Source organism: Caretta caretta, chromosome 4 (assembly GCF_965140235.1).
Source record: "Caretta caretta isolate rCarCar2 chromosome 4, rCarCar1.hap1, whole genome shotgun sequence".
Taxonomy (NCBI): domain Eukaryota; kingdom Metazoa; phylum Chordata; order Testudines; family Cheloniidae; genus Caretta; species Caretta caretta.
In genome coordinates this window covers 23512859-23533298 of record NC_134209.1, presented here as the reverse complement: position 1 = coordinate 23533298, position 20440 = coordinate 23512859, and the positions used below count along the sequence as shown (strand labels likewise).

The window sequence follows — 20440 nt, the reverse complement described above, 5'->3', positions numbered from 1 at the left end:
ATCTTGGACTACTTACTGCAGCTCAGGAACCAGGGTCTGGCACATTCTTCCATCAGAGTGCACCTTGCAGCCATCTTTGCGTTCCACCAGCCGATCCAAGGTCAGACGGTCTTTTCTCATGACATGACTGTCAGGTTCCTGAGGGGCCTTGAGAGGCTTTACCCACAGGTACAGGTCCTTGTCCCACAGTGGGACCTTAACCTGGTCTTCTCCAGGCTCACCGGCCCGCCTTTCCAGCTGCTGGGCTCCTGCTCCCTTTCCTACGTGTCCTGTAAGGTCGCTTTCCTGGTCGCGATGACGTTGGCGAGACGAGTCTTAGAGATAAAGGCTTTGACCTCGGTGGTATCTTCCTTCCACATGAGCCAGGACATATTCCTGTCAGTGTTCTGTCCCAAGCCACACAAAACTGCTGAGGAGAGACACCTGCACGTGCTGGACGTCCGGAGGGCCTTGGCTTTTTACTTGGAGCGTACAAAGCCTTTCTGTAAATTGACCCAGCTCTTCATTGCTACAGCAGATAGGATGAAGGGCCTTCCGGTTTCTTCACAGAGGATTTCCAACTGGATCACTTCTTGCATAAAGACGTGTTATGAACTAGCAAAAGTCCCACTGCCGCGGATCATCAGGGCCCATTCAACTAGAGCGCAAGCGTCTTCAGTGGCCTTCCTGGCGCATCCCGATCCAGGACATCTGTAGAGCTGTGTCGTGGTCCTCAGTCCACACATTCACTTCTCATTATGCCATCGCTCAGCAGGCCAGAGACGACGCTGCATTTGTCAGAGCTGTACTACAATCTGTGTAGCCATGAACTCCTACCCGCCTCCACTGGAACTGCTTGGAGTCACCTAATGTGGAACGGACATGAGCAAGCACTCGAAGAAGAAAAGACAGTTACCTGTTCCGTAACTGGTGTTCTTCAAGATGCAGTGTTCATATCCATTCCACGACCCGCCCTCCTTCCCCACTGTCGGAGTTTCCGGCAAGAAGGAACTGAGGGTGGGGAGAGCTGGCAGCGCCCCTTATACCGCACCATGTGAGTGCCACTCTAGAGGGCGCCAGAGCCGGTCCCTTACAGATATTGTTGAGGGAAAAACTTCCAGCACCAGTGCATGTGGTGAGCACACACACTTAACGTGGAATGGACGCGAGCAACACATCTCAACGAACACCAATTACAGAACAGGTAACTGTCTTTTCTTAATGCTGCAGTAAGCTGAGCTGCTCTTATTCTTTCCAGAGAATTGTGGGAGAACTTATCTCCCTTTTGGGCACATATGAGGAATTGTGGGAAGGCACTGGAGGACTGCCAGCACTTAAGTGGTTTAGTGTGTGTCCTCACTGCAAAGTGAGCAAATTACCACCCTGAGTGTAAGCGGCACTTGGGCTTCAGCCTATGCCCCAGGATGGACCAGACAGGACTGTATGTTCCTTCTGCCATTTTCTTCATATGTCACTTTTTTCACCTTTTTTCAGTAGGTAAGAGTGAGACACTAAGGACTGTCACTTATACCTATATGATGCACATGTATGATAGTTCAGAGGCAAAGCAGTTAAAGAAAGCTGGTTGAGGAGAGAAAATAGGAAATCTTCACCACACTCAGGTCAGAGGGCTGTGTGTGTGTGTGAATGGGAATCGGGTAGAGCCAACACCCAAGCAAGAGCATGAGTTAACTCTGCGATGAAAATGCCATCAAAGTTTTAATTATTGCATAAGGGCCATAGATTATCCTCAATCTCTGTGCAAACCTCCCTGGATTTACTGCAAATAATGAATAGATGGCCTAGACTCTGAAGACCCAACCCATGGAACATAATTAAAATATAATTGGTTGTTTTCACTGAATGAGTCTGACAATCCTTTCCTGGAGTTTTCCCTTAGGAGTGAGATGTTTTAGGTAGGCATTCTTTTTCGTAGTCCCTTTTCAGTGTTAATTGAAGGATAGCAAGAATTTAAGTAAAATACTTAGTACTTGGATCTTGATAGCTTTACCTCCATCAGATGCTGAACCTAGATTACCACGGTAGGATATCCAAGTGGTTTAATGGATTATGGCATTTGATGTTTGCAAGATATCCTGAGAATATTGCTTTTCAGATATGTAGAATCATATTTCTAGGAGAAAAGGGGTGTCGGCTCTAACACTCAGACTTTCTCATCAACAGATGACTTGGTAGAATTGCAACTTCGGAAGAAGTTAGCTCTTGACCGCAGGAATGTTGTGATGATTTTGCCAAGGTAATAAAGTGGGTGAGACTCTTAGACAATGGGAAGAACTTGTTTGGTTGAGGGTTGTGGGCTGCCTGGTGACTTTTTAGGCTAGTGAGTCAGTTTCCTAACATTCCACTAGACGTGTTACCTGTCTCAGTCGTAGATAAATCTGCATCTGGATGCTGAATCTCTGCAGTTATTTCCAAAAATAGAACTGTTTGAGAAATGTTTCGAGAAATGTTTTGAGGTGAGAATCAGGTGAACTAAATGTACTTAAAACCTCAAGAATTTTTAGAAACTTAGATCAACTGAGAAGAAACTAATTAAGTTGACCATGACAGATATTGGGGACGATGTGATACTTTGATTTGTTCCTCATACTTTGTTTGATGCATTTAGTGCGGTTACTGAACAATTATCAGTCTATTTAATTTAAAAGAAAAATGGAAGTTTTAGCATTACATTTGCATGAGAAATTTCTTTTCCTTTTATTTCCCTTTTGTCCATGAGTAAATGTAATGTACCTGAGTTTGACAGTTGAGGGAATGGAACAGGCAAGGGGGAGTTTCACATACTGGCTCACAATGAAATAAGCTTAAATCTTAAATTGGGACACAGAAGAAACTGGCTTTATTTTTATATAATACTTGGATAGCACAATGATAGGGTGACCAGATGTCCCGATTTTATAGGGACAGTCCTGATTTTTGGGTGTTTTTCTTATATGGACTCCTATTACGCCCCACGCCCTGTCCCGATTTTTCACATTTGCTGTCTGGTCACGCCACACAATGATGATAATAAATCTATCATTTCGGTGGCCACCAAACAAAACACTCTGTAGTCATATACTTGGTTATTTGTGTCTGAGGATTTAGGGAAGCTGACATGAGACAATAAGAGTTTTTATAATCTCATTTCACACAAACCAATTTATAACAAATAGAAGGGGTGAAGTGGATTTTTAGTTGCCTCCTGTTGCTCAGTTTTGGAAAGCATATATACTGTGGGCAAGCAAAGACTTAGGTGGTGGATTTTACGGTCTATTTTGAGACTGCTTAATTTCATAGAGGAAGAGAAGTTACTAAGCGTGGCAAACAGGTGTGGGGGTATAACTGAGTAATGCGATGAAATTAAGAAAAGGATGTCTTAGTGTAAGTAGGAGAACATCGGGACAGTTAAGTAGTCAAAACCGTATCAGTAGTGACATTTTAAAACCAGACTGGACAAAGCACAAGAAAATGTTTACCATGGAACAAACTTGCCCTGGAAGGGAGTTGGCGTAGAGATGCTGTACTAGGTTCTTGCAGCTCTAAACTCTACTGTATGTACAGTACGTGACCTCAAGAATGCAATTGGAAGACTTCTTGTGTGCTTAATCTCCCAATTGCATGGGAATGATAAACCAGCCTCAACGTTACAAATATTTCTGTAGCATTTTGTGATCACTGTCCTGGATTTTCCTTCCTTTATATACCTCGTGGCTTTGAATCTTTACCTCCCCCCAAATATTACATTATGCCATCTCTTGCTGTCTGGAAATGATTGGATTGTGTAGTGGCACAGAGATTGTGGGTTGGAATAGGAGAATGGCAGCGTGGGGGTCTGTAACTCAGGGAATTGATTGTATTTAGCCACATGGGCATATGGACCATGTTTATCAGTGTGGTTTTTGACCAGCTTGGTAGGCATGGGAAGAAACCAAGTTGTGATTGTATGTATTTGGAGGTTGAGGGTGCATATTTGGGGCTAATGTGGGGCTTGGTTAATCTTTTATTTTTTCAAGTCTACAATTCTGTACCTTTTTCATTTAAAAAGAGACACCCCACCAACAGCAGTTTACTGACTCAACCTGCTACCTACTGAATTGCCAAAATGTCCTACTTTTCCTTTTTTTAAGGAAGGTCTCCCACCCAGGTATTGAACAGGCCTGAGCCTGTGTAACTTAGCTGATGAGCTCACAGCCTGAACTATGTATGGCTGCAGTCCCTTTTTAGGATTCCCGCCCCCCCCCCCCCCCGACACACACACACATCCCATCTTTTCTCTACACTTGGACGTTCCTTATCCCAGAAGCCTCACCTATACTTTGTACTTATTCTATGATTATGTAAAAGCATACAGTTCATCTGTCCTCTTTATCAGATATTGAATTTCTTCGCTTCTTTGTCTGTTCCCATTCTCCCCAGCACAAAGATGAAGTCTTTTGAGTGGGACACTGAAGAATTTTATATACCTTTTGGACAGCTAGCTTCTTTGCTTCTAAATCTGCCTGCCAAGTTCCACTCGTTGTAACTTAAATTACAAGACATAGTTGTTTACAGCCCACAGAGATCCATCTGTCGCATAGTCTATAACGAGTGTGTACATTCTGCCTCAAGCACCAGATTAGTCACAGCAGTTATGGTTTTTCAGTATTAATCATTTATATTGGTAAAACGTTGGCTAGGGTTGCAGACCAAGGTGGGTGAAGGCACCCTGCAAAGAGTGGATAGGTATTCTTGCTCTCCCCACCCTTTTTCGTTGTTGTTTGTTGATGCTTTATGATGCAGAAAGAAGACCTGAAAGGATGGTTTTGTTGTTTGTTTTTCAAAAGGCATTGGTTTGGTTTACATTAGAAATATCAGAAGTTGGCTTCCTTGTCCATACTGGAGAAATAGTGGGATGATTGGCGGCATGTGCCTGAAACCTGAGTGACTGAGAGAGGAAATGATGTTTGGTCACTGTTTAACACTTAACACCTATTTTAATAATCTCTTGTATTTTCGTCCATCACTGTGGCAATTACTATCAGGTTATCTTGTCCATTTGAGCTCCTACAGAGGCAATTTCCAGGAGCTTTTTGAGCTGCTTTGCTTTCCACTCCCCCTGTTGGCATGTTAACTGTACAGCTTGTGAGAGATCCACGTACTGTAGGGAGCATCAGCTTCCTCTTCTTTTCTGAGAGCACTCCAGAGGTCAAAAAGGCCTGATAATGTTGCATTAGTTTGAACCCAGTTTGGTGGGCAATAAATGAGGGTGGAGGGCTGCTCCAGCAATGGTTTCTCCACCTCTTCTCCGCCCATGAACAGCAGTTATCTTATTTGAGATGCGATACTCGAAACGCAGATATTATTGAATGCATTTTAGAAGTGCTCTACATCGGAGCCACCTGTTTCCTGTTCCTACTCAGTGACTCTTAATTGCAGTAGCAGCCAGCTGCTACTACAAAAGTGTCCAATACCTGCTGCAGTTTGAGACTCCCCTGACAAGTCTGTTTATCCCTCCAGAACCTACCACAGTGCTTCCCAAGCTAGCAAATAAGGTCATTAGCGGGGTAAGGAAATGTGGTAGCTCTGGGATTCCAGAGAGCGCCACATTAACAGGCTCCTGTTGCCCTTCATGCCCAAGGGATGGCTCTGGCACCAGTGCTTGATCCTCTTCACAATCTCCTTCTATACATCCCTAACTACCCTATACCCTCTGAACTTTGGATTGCTCAGTTCAGGAGTGCCCCAGGGATTTAGCTTCCCTCACCAGTTTTGTACCCTGATCCTCTCAAACAAGATGTTCATGTACCTCAACAGCCTCTTTGATTGAATGACTTGGGTGTTCTCATCTTTCCTCTTGATCCAATCACATTTGGGGTTATTCCATATTTTCCATTTCCTGTTTACAGGTTCCCATCAATACTACTTCACTCTCCTTTGGAGAAAGTTCTTGCCTCATCGGAGAATTCTCCCCCTCCTCTGAGACCCAGTCATCTATTTTCATCATTTCACAGGAAACAGGGTTCCTCATTTTTCTCTTTTGAGCCTAATGTTAAGAAAAAGAAAGCCAGACATAAAAAATACAAGCCCAATATCCCCTCTTACAAATCTAGGCACCAGTGGAACTCCTGCAAGCTAGCACTAAAACCTCCATCCAAAGAGGGTGAGCCCTCAAAACATTCTGATTCAGATGAAACAAGCAACCTCTGCAGTGATAATGACTGAATACTTTGGTCAAGTTGATCCACTCCATGCTGGCCATCACAGAGCCATCCATGTCTCTCCTGAATCCAGACAAGAAAAATTTAATTAGTAGGGCCTTTCTGTGGTGATACAAAGTACCTCATTACAAAGGCCATAAGTTTTTCTTGGTACCAAAGATGGATTCCTCCTTTCTGCACTGAAGCCAGGGCTACTCCCTATCCAGAAAGTTTGTTTCCAACGGATGGAGCAGATGTCCTTAAGTATTTATTTTAAACTATTAAAACTGAAAGTTCTTGCAGACTTGGTTTTGGATACTCCTCCATGGGATTGAGAATTGCTGTGGTATGCGTGCTTACTGTGTGCACATTTCTTTTATAACCTTCTATAGCCTTATAACCTTATAAAAGTCTGGCTGACTCAAGTGCAAACCTGGATCCCCCCTTCTCCTCCCAGAATACATTTAAAATGCATTCATCTCACAAATGTGTTGAGTTGGCCAGCATGGTTATATTGTGCCCAAATACAGTTCCAAGGTAATGTATATATTTTTAATATACAGAATTTTGTTATTAAAAATGGGCTTTTCCAGAAAAAAAGACACACATGCCCCATGTGCTATCCCTATCCTTTACAATTCACTTCTTGTCCTGATGAAGGTCCAGATAAAATCTTTCTAGTGGACCTTCAGACAATAAGGATAATAATGATTCCATTCCGTTTGGGAGTTGCAAAAAGGCTGGTAATCTCCAGCAGATCTGGAGAAACTACCTGTTCCAGAATCTCATTTTCAGCTTGCTAAAGTTAAAAGTCATCAGGAAACTTTATTGTAATATTGCTCCACCAATAATACCAAGAGAAGAAGAACATAAGAATGGCTGTTGTGGATCAGAGCAATGGTCCATCTAGCCCACTATCCTGTCTTCTGACAGTGGCCAATGCTCTTCAGAGGGAATAAACAGAACAGGGCAATTATCAAGTGATCCCCTGTCGTCCAGATTCAGTTACTGGCAGTCAGAGGTTAGGAACCCCCAGAGCATCGGGTTGCATCCCTGATCATCTTGGCTAATAGCCATTGGTGGACCTATCCTCCATGAATTTATATAATTATTTTCTGAACCTAGCTCAAAGGAAGAACTTTAAGCAGTTACTTCCAAACTAGGAACTTGGGTGGGGACAACCCAACAGTCAACAGCAAAAAGCTAACACTTTACTGTGAGAAACCAGAATTATAGGAAAGGAAACTGCTTTTACCTTCAGGCTTTCTTTATTAATCATAAAGCAGCAAGAAAGGGTAATAATACATTTTTTGCAAGCCACCTTTAATGCCAAAAGTTGGAGAGTGACAAATATTTAAATGTCTTAGTTTTATGAATCTTAGATTATTTTTAAAAAGTTGTCACTTGTGGAGATTTTAAGGAAGAAAACTGTAGCTTTACAGAAAGGAAAAGCAGAGAGGTGCAACACCATATAGAGTTTAGAAGTCCAAGTCACGTTCAGTGTAAATGTTCAAATATCCAAGAGTTCTTCTCTTATTTTAAGAGGCTTCCCATTCAACAGAATTTAAGCAACTAATTAGTAAACTCCAATTTCAGTAATTTGCTTTTTCCCCTTCCCTTGTTCAGATTTAGCTGCTAAAAGACCTAATGACACAGTTAGCAAACATATGACAAACTGCCACATGACAACATTAAGTCCCTGTAATTCCCCACTCATCAGACTCTTTAAAAATGTATCTTCATTGCATTCTTTCATGTGCATGTCTCTTCTTCTTAATAGATTTGTAGAAACAAACATGTGATCTTTCATGTTTGTTTGTTTTTCTGTTATGCTGCGGAGTGGGTAAGTGGGGAAAATACAAAGGAAAAGAGAGAATTTATTTACAATGCTTTTTGGCGAAAATGTAGCTAAACAAACATTGTTCCAAGCATCAGCCCTGCCTCGGAAGTGAGCAGTCTCATCTTTTTGTGACTCCTGTAACATGCAAACACCTGCATAACAATAGTTTGTATTATTTGAAAATTTTGAAAGCCATACCCCTGAACAGAAGATACATTGAAAAATTAGAAGGGCTTTTGTTACAAGAGAAGAATATTGGGTGGTGTTTGCTTTGGATGCTCCATAGTGTCTGGATTTAACTTATTCCCCCCCGCAATCTGGTCACTAGAAACAAAAAGAACTCTATCTTCTCTTTCCAACAGAAATCTGCTCTAAATTCACTTAGAAATCATTTATGGCTCCACATGTTGGCTGTTCTTATGAAATCCACTTCTGCAAATACTTGGAGCATCACACTTTGGTGCATTTTTCGAACATTTTCTAAATTAAAATGCTATGCTGGCTCATTACCCTTCTTTAAAGCTGAAGTAACTAAATTTCCTCTAATTCTATCCAGATTTTCTTTCTGAGGCTCTGTTTGTTCAGCAGCACATGCATACCAAGTTTAAAGTTTTTAAGAAGCCATTTTTTAGCTATCCAAGCACAAACTTTAAATAATCTGGATTGGTATAAAACAGAAAAAGCAAGAATTTTCCACCTAGAAATTTTTTCCAACTGTTATAAAAATTTCCAACCAAATATAATTTCTAGTCTGAAAGGTGTGAAAACCCTTCACAAAATCCATAAAGAAATGGCCTGAGAAATATATGGAAATAGGGGTTGGAAGTGGAAGTGTCAGCTCAGCTATAACTATAGCACTGCAGTAGCAATTCTGTGGCTAAGTATATTTTAATACTTTAATAGTGATCCAAACAATAGTAATTATTTATAAAGTGTATTTGGAGCTGCTGTGTGAGATTTACCATCTGTGACCGGGGTCCCAGGGGGTGCCAGCTGAGGTCACTCAATTAGGGTGAACTGCAAAGAATGGGGCAGACAATCCCCCATAAAACTGGTGGATATTCCAATACTTAGATTTACCAAACCAGTATAAAACAGCTTCTTTATTACTTCACTGGTTACTCACAAGTCCAAACAACACAGTTCCCTTAAAGTGATCCAGCCTCAGGCCTCCATCCAGATACCTAAGTCACATATGATGATTTCTGAAAATCTTATTTCATGACATAAAAGAAAAGGCAATTTGCTTGTTTCTCCACTATTCACAGATTATTTGCAATACATTTCAAAGAGAGATGAATAGAGAGATATCCCGTGTTTACAATTCATTTAAATGATAGGATGTTCTTTTGACCTCTGAATTACCAGAATACAACATAGACAGGGATTGTTGATTACATTGTCGGAGGACCCTACTCATACATATGTAAATACACAAAAACACAAACATTATCTCCCCACATGTCTTTTGAGGGTTGTTTATTTTGCAGGATGTTTTACCCTTTCTAGCCATGTGTCACACCATCTTTTTAGGGAAGGTAAATATTTGCATGTAAATAGGTTGACCGCAGATTAATATGACCACTGCACTGTTTTTAATCATCTGAGAACCCTGAGGGTTATACCTTCATAAATAACAGCCACTTCAGTGTGGTGTACTATATTTTCAGTGAGCCCTATACAGTGAAACTACAGCTGGTCTGGAACATGCTGATTTTAGTTTTTAAATGTATTTTTCTCAGAGTTATTCAATGTTACCCTTTTTCCACAGTGAAAGAAAGTATTTTAAATGTAATGGTTTTGCCTTCTCTCCATTCTTCCTTGTCACTCCCAAGCGGTCTCCTCAGTAGAGTGAGGCAAAAAAATTTCAGCAAAAAATGCATTTTTCAGGGTCTGAAACTATTAGCTTAATTGGGGGAATAGTGCAGGTAAAGGAAAAAAATTTCAAAGGGTCAAAACATTTCAGTTTAACTTTTTACTTTGAAATGACATTTCAATTTTGAATCTGGCCAGTTTAAAACTAAACATACACAAAAGGTGAAAAGCACCCCAAAAGACCAAAATCAAAACAAAAAACTTTAAAAAAAAATTGATTGGACTGAAACCTTTTGGTTGATTCGAAATGAATATAAAAACTGAAAAAATTTCCTTTTGGGTCAACTCAAAACATTTCAGTTTTTTCAAAATCAAATTTTTACAAGTCTTCTGATTCAATGAAAAAAATTGTTGGTTCAGATCAAACTGGAATTTTTTTCAGTTTTTATTGTTTGGCTCCTAAACCGAAAAATCTAGTATTTGCTCAGCTCTACTCATTGAATCTTTGGGAGGCGGGAGAGAATTTCTTTTTTGTGGCTTTAAAATGTGGTCATCTTGATTCTAGTAAGGTGCTTTTTAATGTTTTGACTTTGACCCAGTTTGCAATGAGATGGGTGGTAGGATGGGTATCCCCTTTTTCCAGCTGGCTCTGAAATAATATTAATAGTTGAGAATACAGTGAAATAGGAAGTAATCTGAGTTCCGAGCAATTGTTTAACAAATGTAAGTCAGTTCTGTAATTTGTAGCTCTTTATTTTTGTAAACATCCTGCTTTATCTAGATAAAAATCTGGAGGGAAAAAGGTGTTCACACTAGTGCTACACTGATTCTTAACTTCTCTGCTCCTCTCTCCTTCCCCTCAATTCCTACATGTTCTTTTATATCTTTTTTTCTTCTCCCCTTTGCAGTGGTAGTCGCTCTTCTAAAACCTTTAAACCAAAGAAAAACATTCCGGAGGGGTCTCACCAGTATGAGCTGTTAAAACATGCAGAAGCCACACTTGGAAGCGGTAATCTCCGGATGGCTGTTATGCTGCCAGAGGGTGAAGATTTAAATGAATGGGTCGCAGTTAATAGTAAGTTGACTGACCTTTTTTTACATGAGATGGGCAGTGATGTGGGCTGATAATGGATAAGGACAACTGCATAACTGTCTCTTGTGCAGTGTGTGGTTCTTAATGCACTGGTCAGTCTGTGTTGTACTGTAATTGAAAGAGCAGAACCATGGTGTCTATTAGAATTCACAGCAGCTAAGTGGCTCAAGCTAAAAACCCCTCTGTTCCATGTGGTGAAATTATGGGTTTTTCCAAAACAAATTTCTTCTCTTTGTGGTTAAAATCTAAATGCTCATTCATGAATTAGATGAGTAGTGAAGGGGAAACACCAACACTGTTTTTAGCAAATAACTAAGTATCATCCTATGGTGTTTTACTCCTTCAGATTCCAGCTAGAGCTGTGTTTCACAACTGTACATGCTTCTCCACATTGAGTTTCAAACATTTGCTTAGATGAATACTACTCAGGGTCAAGTCTAAAAGAAATGTGAAGATTATAAACATATATGTAGAATGTCTTTTGTCCGCCCTCACCAAATTCTAAGATTTTTGTTTACATTTCAAAAGCTAATCTCTTCCTTTTGTTCCTGCCAAGGTGTTAGCCTATGTTCTGCTAACTTCCTGACTTGGTTACTATAACTTCGTCCTTGCGGTTTTTCCTATCTCTTTCTTCCCATCCAGTCTATGCAAAAGAGATGCCCAAATTATCATCCTTTCTGCCTGCTGTGACCATGTTTCCCCTTCTTCTTTCCCCACCCTCTGAATATTTACACAGGCTTCCCCTCTTCTGTAGTAAGTTCAAGGTTCTCCTCACTTACAAAGTTCTCTTGAATACCATCCCTGCCTACAACTCCCATCCTTTATATTTTGCACATGCCTCTCCTTTTTGTCTCCTTTGTACTGCCTTTCCTGGTGCCCCATCATCTTGGAACAGACACTCAGGGAGCCAGCCCCCTCCATCAAAAGTTCCTACAGCCCTACATTTCATGGAGAGTTTTGGCTGTAATAACCGTAAGCCCCATGTAATTTTGATATTCTACCTGTTGTGCGTTTAGACTGTAGACTCTTCAGGGCAGGAACTTGGTGGTTTGGTGTGCTTCCCCTGTTGTACAATGTTGTATGCATTGGTGTGCAGTCAGGGGTGAAAGTAACTCAGGAGACTTACTGGTACGGAGTCAGGGTGGCTCTGTTCCCCGGAAGGGGCGGGGCCTCGGGTGGAAGGGGCGGCAGCGTCCTTTGCTGCGGCAGCGCTTTAATGTCCCTGCCCCTTTTGCCTCCCCTGTAGGCGACCCTTCTGGCAGAGTCCGTACGGGCAGGGCCGCCAACGGGGAAGGGGCAGCGACATTGAAGAGCTGCCGCGGCAGCGCTTTAAGGATGGTCCTTTGCCGCGGCAGCACTTTGAGGATCCTTAAAGCGCTGCTGGAGCAAAGGACCGTCCTTATGGTATGACTCTCCAACATTACAGGGGGATATTTAAATCATCGAAATAGGTCTTGTACAGAATTTAGCATGAACAGATTTTTTTTTAACTGTCTAAAAAGCAAAACTAATTTTGGTGACTAAACCATTACCAAGGATGCTTCATATATCAATTATACTACTCCTGCTTTCAGTTGCTCTCCAGTTTGCCACCATCAAAGCCCATTAAAAGTGGCCTGTAAAGGACAAACATTGGGTTTGTTACCTTTTTAGGATATATAAAGAAGGCCTAATGTTTGGTGCCCTCCCTAGTAGAAGGGTATGTGCTCCTCATGCTGCAGGCACACTTGTACAGAGTAAAGCAGTGTGCCTCGGTCTGAGGGAGCAGAGAGGGCAACGTTTCAAAACTGCTGGGCGAAGAACAATGGAGTAGAAAAATGGAACCTAGGAATTGCCCTGCCAGATCAGACTGGTGCTGTGTCTCATCTGATGTCATGTCTCGTGACAGTGGGCAATATTTGGTAATTCAGAGGTGGTATTCATGGTAAAATCCCTGAATTGGGTAATTGTGGAGTTAATTGCCCATATAAGTTTCTTCCTTATCCTGAACAGTGGGTGGGGTGGTTGGCTGATGCATGAGGGTTTATGTATCACTTAACATAATTGTGGATGTTCTTCTTATCCATATAAATGCCTAACCCTTTCTGAATCTTGCCAGACCTTGACCTTGACCTCTATGATGTTTTGTGGCAGTGGGTTACATACGTGTGTTAAATAGTTGATCCATTTTACAAAATAGTTTTATTGTGGGAACTTTCAATGAAGTTGAAAGGCAAAAAAATTAAAATATTTTTAAATTATTGGGTTAAAGGTCCTACATGTGCAATAAACATATGAGCTTCAGAACCCCCTTATGAGAAGCCTGCTATTCTCCGTTTTTCAGAGAAGAAAGAAGTTGAGGTACAAAATTTTAAATGTGTTCCCCCAGGACACAGTGACAGCTGTGGAAATAAAACCCACAAACCTTGGTTCTTTACTTGTTTTAATCACCAGATAACACACTCTTCAATAACTGGAGAAACTGCTTTTAAAAAAAACTCTACAACCTTCATCTCTGTGACTGAAAAGGGGAAATTAAAAGCCTAAGGCACTGCATTACATGTGTCAAAAACAGGTGGCCCACATTGTGCTTGTTTGTCACACGCTGATGAATTTGGAGGTTGGGAGATATGCTTCATGCCCTTTTGAAACTCAGAATGTGGGCTTCAAAGCAATAACAGTCATACTTTCAAAGCCCGTGTGGTTTTGGGCATGTCTGCATTTAAGGAAACATCAGGGTTTGTGGGGTTTTGGGGGGATGCAGATTGGAAACCTAATTAACAGCTCTCGAAGACCGGAAAGTTCAAATGGGCTGCAATATACAAAATCTGCTTGCAGTTCTTTTGATATTAAAATTTCCTATTAAGATTTTAATAATTTAAGGTGTTGGTTTTTTCCCAACAAGTGTTAACAACCCTCCCTTTCTATGACTACCTCCCTCTTCCCCTCCCTGAATGATGTCTTGCCATTTGCTGCTTCTGCTTCTCCAAAGAATGTGCACTAAACACGTGATCCACCAGTCTTGAGCTGATTTGCTCCTTGGTGATTGCGCTTGCAAAATGCAGTTTATAGCCTGTGTTTACTACATCCGCTGAAAAGTCGGATGAACTAAAATAATTGGCAGGAATTTGTTGGGCGTGCTCTGCATATAGTCTATGAAGTAACTTTCCTTAAGTGTCATTTATGGAGCCTAAAGAACCTCTTCTGTCCTCTCCCCTACCTCAGGTACTTACCTTGACAATCCTTGAGTTCTGAGGGTGGATCCCTTTTCCATGAGGGGATTGCCTGAAAGAACTCCTTTTAGAATAAGTTAAAGCCTTTCACTGGGGGTTTGTTACTGAGCAGTGCAAGTTATTTTCTTACTGCCCTGCCCCAAGCTCAACCCCAGCCTTGGATAACAGGTTCAGTGAGACTGAAATGGCTAAGCATGATGTTTCATGTAAACACTGCAAAACCCACAGTGCTCCCTAGCGTTCTGCAGATTGTACTTGTGGGAGTGCCGCATTTTGTAACCGATAGCTCTGTAAATGTCACCTTCCAATTAAGGCTATCAGGACAAAAATGTCTATCTGAATGCTCCTGTCATAAATATAAAGGGAAGGCTAACCACCTTTAAATCCCTCCTGGCCAGAGGAAAAACTCTTTCACCTGTAAAGGGTTAAGAAGCTAAAGATAACCTCGCTGGCACCTGACCAAAATTACGAAATGAGGAGACAAGATACTTTTAAAGCTGGAGGTGGTGGGGAGAACAAAGGGTTCTCTCTGTCTGTGTGTTTTTTCTTTTGCCGGGACCAGAGCAGGAATGCAGGTCAGAACCCCTGTAAAGGGTTATAAGCAATCTAGTTAGATATGCGTTAGATTCTGTTTTGTTTAAATGGCTGATAAAATAAGTTGTGCTGAATGGAATGTATATTCCTGGTTTTGTGTCTTTTTGTAACTTAAGGTTTTGCCTAGAGGGATTCTCTATGTTTTGAATCTGATTACCCTGTAAGGTATTTACCATCCTGATTTTACAGAGGTGATTCTTTTACTTTTTCTCCGAGTAAAATTCTTCTTTTAAGAACCTGATTGCTTTTTCATTGTTCTTAAGATCCAAGGGTTTGGGTCTGTGTTCACCTATGCAAATTGGTGAGGATTTTTATCAAGCCTTCCCCAGGAAAGGGGGTGTAGGGTTTGGGAGGATTTTGGGGGAGGGGAAAAGACGTTTCCAAGCGGGCTCTTTCCCTGTTATATTTGTTAGACGCTTGGTGGTGGCAGCAATAAAGTCTAGGGACAAAAGGTAAAATAGTTTGTACCTTGGGGAAATTTTAACCTAAGCTCGTAAAAATAAGCTTAGGGGGTTTTTCATGCAGGTTCCCTCATCCCTAGAGTTCAGAGTGGGGAAGGAACCTTGACAGCTCCAAAGATGAGTCAATAGAATATTCAGCTACTTGTGCATTGGGAGGGAAGAGCCTTATTCTTAGCTGAACACTCATTCAAATGACATTCAAGGATGTGATTTGTTTGTCAAGCTGACTGAACGAGGGCATTAATTGAATATTTTTGGGATCCATCTCAACATGACACAGGCATAGAAGTGGCCCTAATTTGGTTTCACACACCTTGCCCAATGAAGATAAATAGTAGAAGGTCTTAAGTCTCTTCGGGCTTGTCTACACTGCCACTTACAGCGCAGAAACTTTCCTCACTCAGGGGTGCACTGAGCAATGCAATTTCAGTGCTATAAACTGGCAGTGTAGACAGTGCTACAGTGCTGGGAGCCCTTCCCCTCACGGAGGTGGGGGTTTTTTTGTTTTTTTTACAGCGCCGGGAGAGCTCTCTCCCAGTGCTGGAGCCTCAGCAGGGCTTTAACGTCAGCTGTGTAGACTTACCCAAAGGGTACATCTACACAGCAAGCAGCAACCAAGAGCCCAGGTCTACAGACTCAGGCTTGTACTAAAGCTCTTAAAAATAGCTGCACAGATGTTTGGGCTTGGGCTCTGAGGCCCGCCCCCATACCTAGGCATCAGTGCCTGAGCTCCAGCCATAGCTGGAAGGTCTACATCGCTCTTTTTAGTGCCAAAGTGCAAGCCCCACGAGGCTGAGTCTGTAGACCCAGACTCTGAGTCATGCTGCCACGGGCTGCTGTTTGCTGTGTAGAAGTACCCTTAGTGCTTTGGTTGAGTCTGCAGACAGACGGAAACAAAACTAATTGTGCATCTGTTCACGTTGTCAAATCTAGCCATGCAGCCAAAAAATGAAATAATTTAGCAGTGACAAAATGCAATAATAGATTTTGGAAATTGCAGCTGAATCTGTCTAAATTTCACATCAAAATTATTTTGTTAAAAATATCATAGATCATCTTTTCTTGTGGATTTGTATTATGTCAGCTCGCCAGCAGAGACTATTACAGTAGCTGGATTCTTCCTGGGTGGAAGGCAGATGGGAATAATTGCAGGATGACAGGTGGAACCTTTATCCCCATGAAGTGTTATTCATAGAACCGGAAGTATTTAACTGTTACCAGTCACAGAGTTGTTCTATGAAATACAGCTTTTGATTGATTCTCCTTTGCTTTAATTTTGCCTGTAATTTACATTGAACTGAGAGAAAATATGCTCCTAAAGCATTCCTTTGGGTGGCATTGGAGCAACATGGAGAGTGCCAACTGCAATCAGGATAGTCAATGGGGGGAAAAGTAGGCTTATTTTTATAAATTGCTTACAGGGACCAAGACTTTCAAAAACAAGAGCTTAAAGTTAAGCGCCTAAATAAGAGGCCTGATTTTTAAAAAGCACTGAGCACCCAGCACCCCCCAAATTAAAATGGGAGGTGCTGGGTGCCCAGCAACTTTGAAAAAAAATGTTTAGGCTCTTTTTAAAAAATTGTTGGCCAAGATAGATTATATATGGTTACTGTTTTCCTTCATTGCGAAAGGTGCAATATTATTAAATATTTCAGAGCGCTCTCTCCCAGAATGTGTAATAAGCATGCCCCCAAAATAAACAAATGCTAAATGAAATGCACTGCTAAATGAAGTGCAATGTTTTTAAGTACATTAAAAGGCTAAACATAAATTCTTAATAGTTGGCTTATAACCAGCAGGACAGAAATCATCGTATGGAAATGGATTTTAATATAACGTTTCCACTCAACTGTCTGTTTTGTCTGTGCCCCACATTTCCTTTGTAATAATTAAAAAGCAATTAACAATGAGGAAGCTTCATTACAAAACTCTGTACACCTGTTCAGCAGTGGGTATTTTGTAATTAGAACTGCATGAAGTTTGCATTGTTGGTAGACTGTTACCAGACTGCTAACTGACTGTTTAAATTCTTCACAGCTGTGGACTTCTTCAACCAGATAAATATGCTTTATGGTACTATTACAGACTTCTGTACAGAAGAGAGCTGCCCAGTGATGTCAGCTGGCCCAAAGTAAGAATGCTCAGTTCCTCTTGCATTAAAGGTGACTTACAAAGCCTGAGAAAATGTTGTGCCCTCTCTTGTTGCTTTATGACATAAAAAGAAGGCCTGACACAGGGGCGGGGAGGGCCTGAGGTTCAAACCCCCCCCCCCATCTTAGAAATATCATGAATGTCCAATTTGATCTTTCCCAGTGAGTTCTCCAACAAAAACAAAGTCTCTGGAAGGCAGACTGATCTCCATTTAACCCCCTAAATGAAGGGTTGGGGATACTGAAAGCTTTTCTTTCATGTGTTTTCGTTAACTAGATGTTACAAAAATAATCAACCACAGTTTTAAACAGTCTGAACAGAAATCCCTCCCCCTCTCAATTGCTGAAGTTTAACTTACTTGATACATGTCATCTTGTACTTCTATTAGTTCTGCAGTTCTCCAATGTCTTCCAGAGTGGAAAATACTTGAAATTCTAATGTAAAATAAACAGGGAAACAAACCTTCTGTATATTGAAAAGAACTTGATATTACACATAAATATTTTATAAAAAAGTGTGCGTGTGTATCTTCCCCATCTCTCTGTTTTACTTCCATATGCAACATGAACTTTTTGATTTGTAGTAGTTAAGGAATACAGTGAAACTATTCATCTGCAATACTGTTTATCTGATTGGAAGCAAGCATGCTGTCTTTACTTGGTGGACTTAAGTTAGTGATAAAGATTCAGAAGAGTGCTTGTCTACCCACGCAACCAGCCTAATGTGGTGCAGTTAGACCAGTATAAAAGTGCCTTCTACTAGCAGAGTTTATTCCTCTTTCCATACGAAAATAAGGCCTGGTCTAGACAACAAAGTTAGGTTGACGCAAGCTGCCTTGCATTGATCTAGTTGCACATGTGTCTACGCTTAAATTTGTTTCCCACTGATATAAGTGCTCTGTTACAGCGAGGCAATATCAGCACCTCCCCGTGTGGCGTTGAGCCATCATTGTACTGAGGTTGACAGTGCGAGTGTAGGCACTGCATTACCTGTGTCAACCCAAACAGTCCTCCCGCAGCTGTCCCACAATGCTTGACACTGACAGCTCTGCTCACAGTTGTGAACTTCACTGCCCAGGGTTCACTGAGACTGGAAGGCCACCCTCTCCTTTAAAGCCCTGTACATTTTTGAAACGCCTTTTCTTGATTGTCCAGTTTGGTGAGCATGCCTAGCAGCTCTCCATTGTTGTGTGCAACTGCCCAGCTGACCATGCCGGCTACACGCTCCGGACATGCTCCGGCCTGGAGATAATTGTCTCTCCTGGGCCTGTGGGGGGGAGAAGAGGCTGTGCAGGCAGAGCTACAGACCAGCTGTAGAAATGTGGGCATCTACAAGCAGATTGCACCAGGGGTGCAAGAGAAAGGGTATGACAGGGATGAGCAGCCGGGCTGTGTGAAAGCGAAGGAGCTGTGGCAGGCATATCAGAAAGCCAGGGAGGCCAACAGTCGATCCAGTGCCGAGCTGCAGACCTGCCACTTTTACAAAGAGCTGCATGCCATTCTTGATGGAGACCCCACTACTACCCTGTAGACTACTCTGGATACCTCAGAGGAGCTCAAGTCACAGGCCCCTGCCGTGAACTGTGTGGAAGAGGAGGAGAAGGAAGAGCAGGAGGATGGGGGACATTCAACCTGGGGGTCCAGTTACAACATGAGCCAGGACCTGTTTGAGGCTCCACTATAGTCCAGTCAGTCCTGGCAGCTGAGTACGGGCAAGCCTGATGCAGCGAAGGAACCTTGGGTAAGGGTTTAAAAATATTTCCCACTAAAATGATGTGCCCCCAGCTTAGCAAGACACACCTATTGACTTTTCACTAATTTACTCATACTAAGCGGTACAACAACAAGAGGTAGAGTTATCTGCTTTTCATTCCACTGTAGAATTATGCAGAGCAGTTTGTTTGTGTATACCAGGATGTCTCCTTAATCCTCCTGAGATCTTGATAAAACTTCCATGGTGGTATTCTGCAATCCTCTCCTGAAGATTTCTAGGGATGGCACCTTATTTCTTCCTCTGGGTAGGACTTTCCCACGCCAGTCAGCAATAACTTTGGTAGGCATCATTGCAGCAAACAGGCTAGTGGCATACTGGCCTGGGTGGCTTCCGGACACGATTAGCTGCTGTGCTCTCCATGCCTTTGTTACCCTGAGGAGTGAGATATCAGCTAAAATCACCACCACCTCTGGAAAACAGTGCCAGTATTCAATACTGTTGCCCTTTACTCATAGTTCCATGCAACTGAGCAATCCCTCGTCATTTCTCTTCTCCCTGGTGGGCCGTACTCACCATGCCTGGTGCTGTGAGTGGTGCCGTGCATAAGCATTCCGAAACAGACGTGTCAATAAGCATTTTAAAACTTATTTAAAAAAACTTATTTAAAAAACTTATCTTATCTTAAAAATCTTATTTAAAACTCTAGGGGAGCGACAGAAGGGAGTTCTGAATCTTAACTTTTGCTTTCCATTGTCACTATATTGACAGTGACAACAAGGAGTCCGGTGGCACCTTAAAGACTAACAGATTTATTTGAGCATAAGCTTTTGTGGGTAAAAACCCCACTTCTTCAGGTGCATGGAGTGAAAGTTACAGGTGCAGACATAAATATACTGACACATGAAGAGAAGGGAGTTACCTCACAAGTGGAGAACCAGTATTGACAGGGCCAATTCGATCAGGGTGGATGTAGTCCACTCCCAACAATAGATGAGGAGGTGTCAATTCCAGGAGAGGCAAAGCTGCTTCTGTAATGATCCACCCACTCCCAGTCCCTATTCAAGCCCAAATTAATGGTGTTAATTGACAATGGTATCTCTGAATGTTTTTCTATAGCTGCTGCTGTTGCAGCCTTGAGGGATTCCCCCTTCACACCCGCAGAACTCCTGAGCCAGAGAAGGAGGAGAAAGAAGAGGACTTGAGATGACATGTTCAGTGAAATCTGGGGGTAGCCAGTGCTGCATCAGACCACGAGCATAGGGCCTGGAGGGTGAATGCAGACTGTATGGAGAAGGAAAGACCTGACAGGAGAGAGGCACAGGAGTCCCACCAGGAAAAGGAAAGGGAGGGAGACATACCAGGATGTAATGGGGCTTCTCTGGCAGCAAACACAGATGTTGCAG

The 20440-nt window shown here is 42.0% G+C and overlaps 1 protein-coding gene across 3 annotated transcripts in view; it reads left to right on the top strand.

Annotated features, from left to right (window-relative positions):
- Window positions 1–20440, top strand: part of MOB1B (MOB kinase activator 1B) — a 75163-nt gene that overhangs the window by 34094 nt on the left and 20629 nt on the right. For 2 of the 3 annotated variants that reach the window (XM_048847007.2, XM_075127455.1), the window contains exons 2-3: window positions 10722–10888; window positions 17211–17304. In XM_048847007.2, the coding sequence (XP_048702964.1) occupies window positions 10722–10888; window positions 17211–17304 (261 nt within the window). Of the gene's footprint in view, window positions 1–2163; window positions 2237–10721; window positions 10889–17210; window positions 17305–20440 lie in introns of all 3 variants that reach the window. The other variant, XM_075127454.1, reaches the window with a different exon arrangement.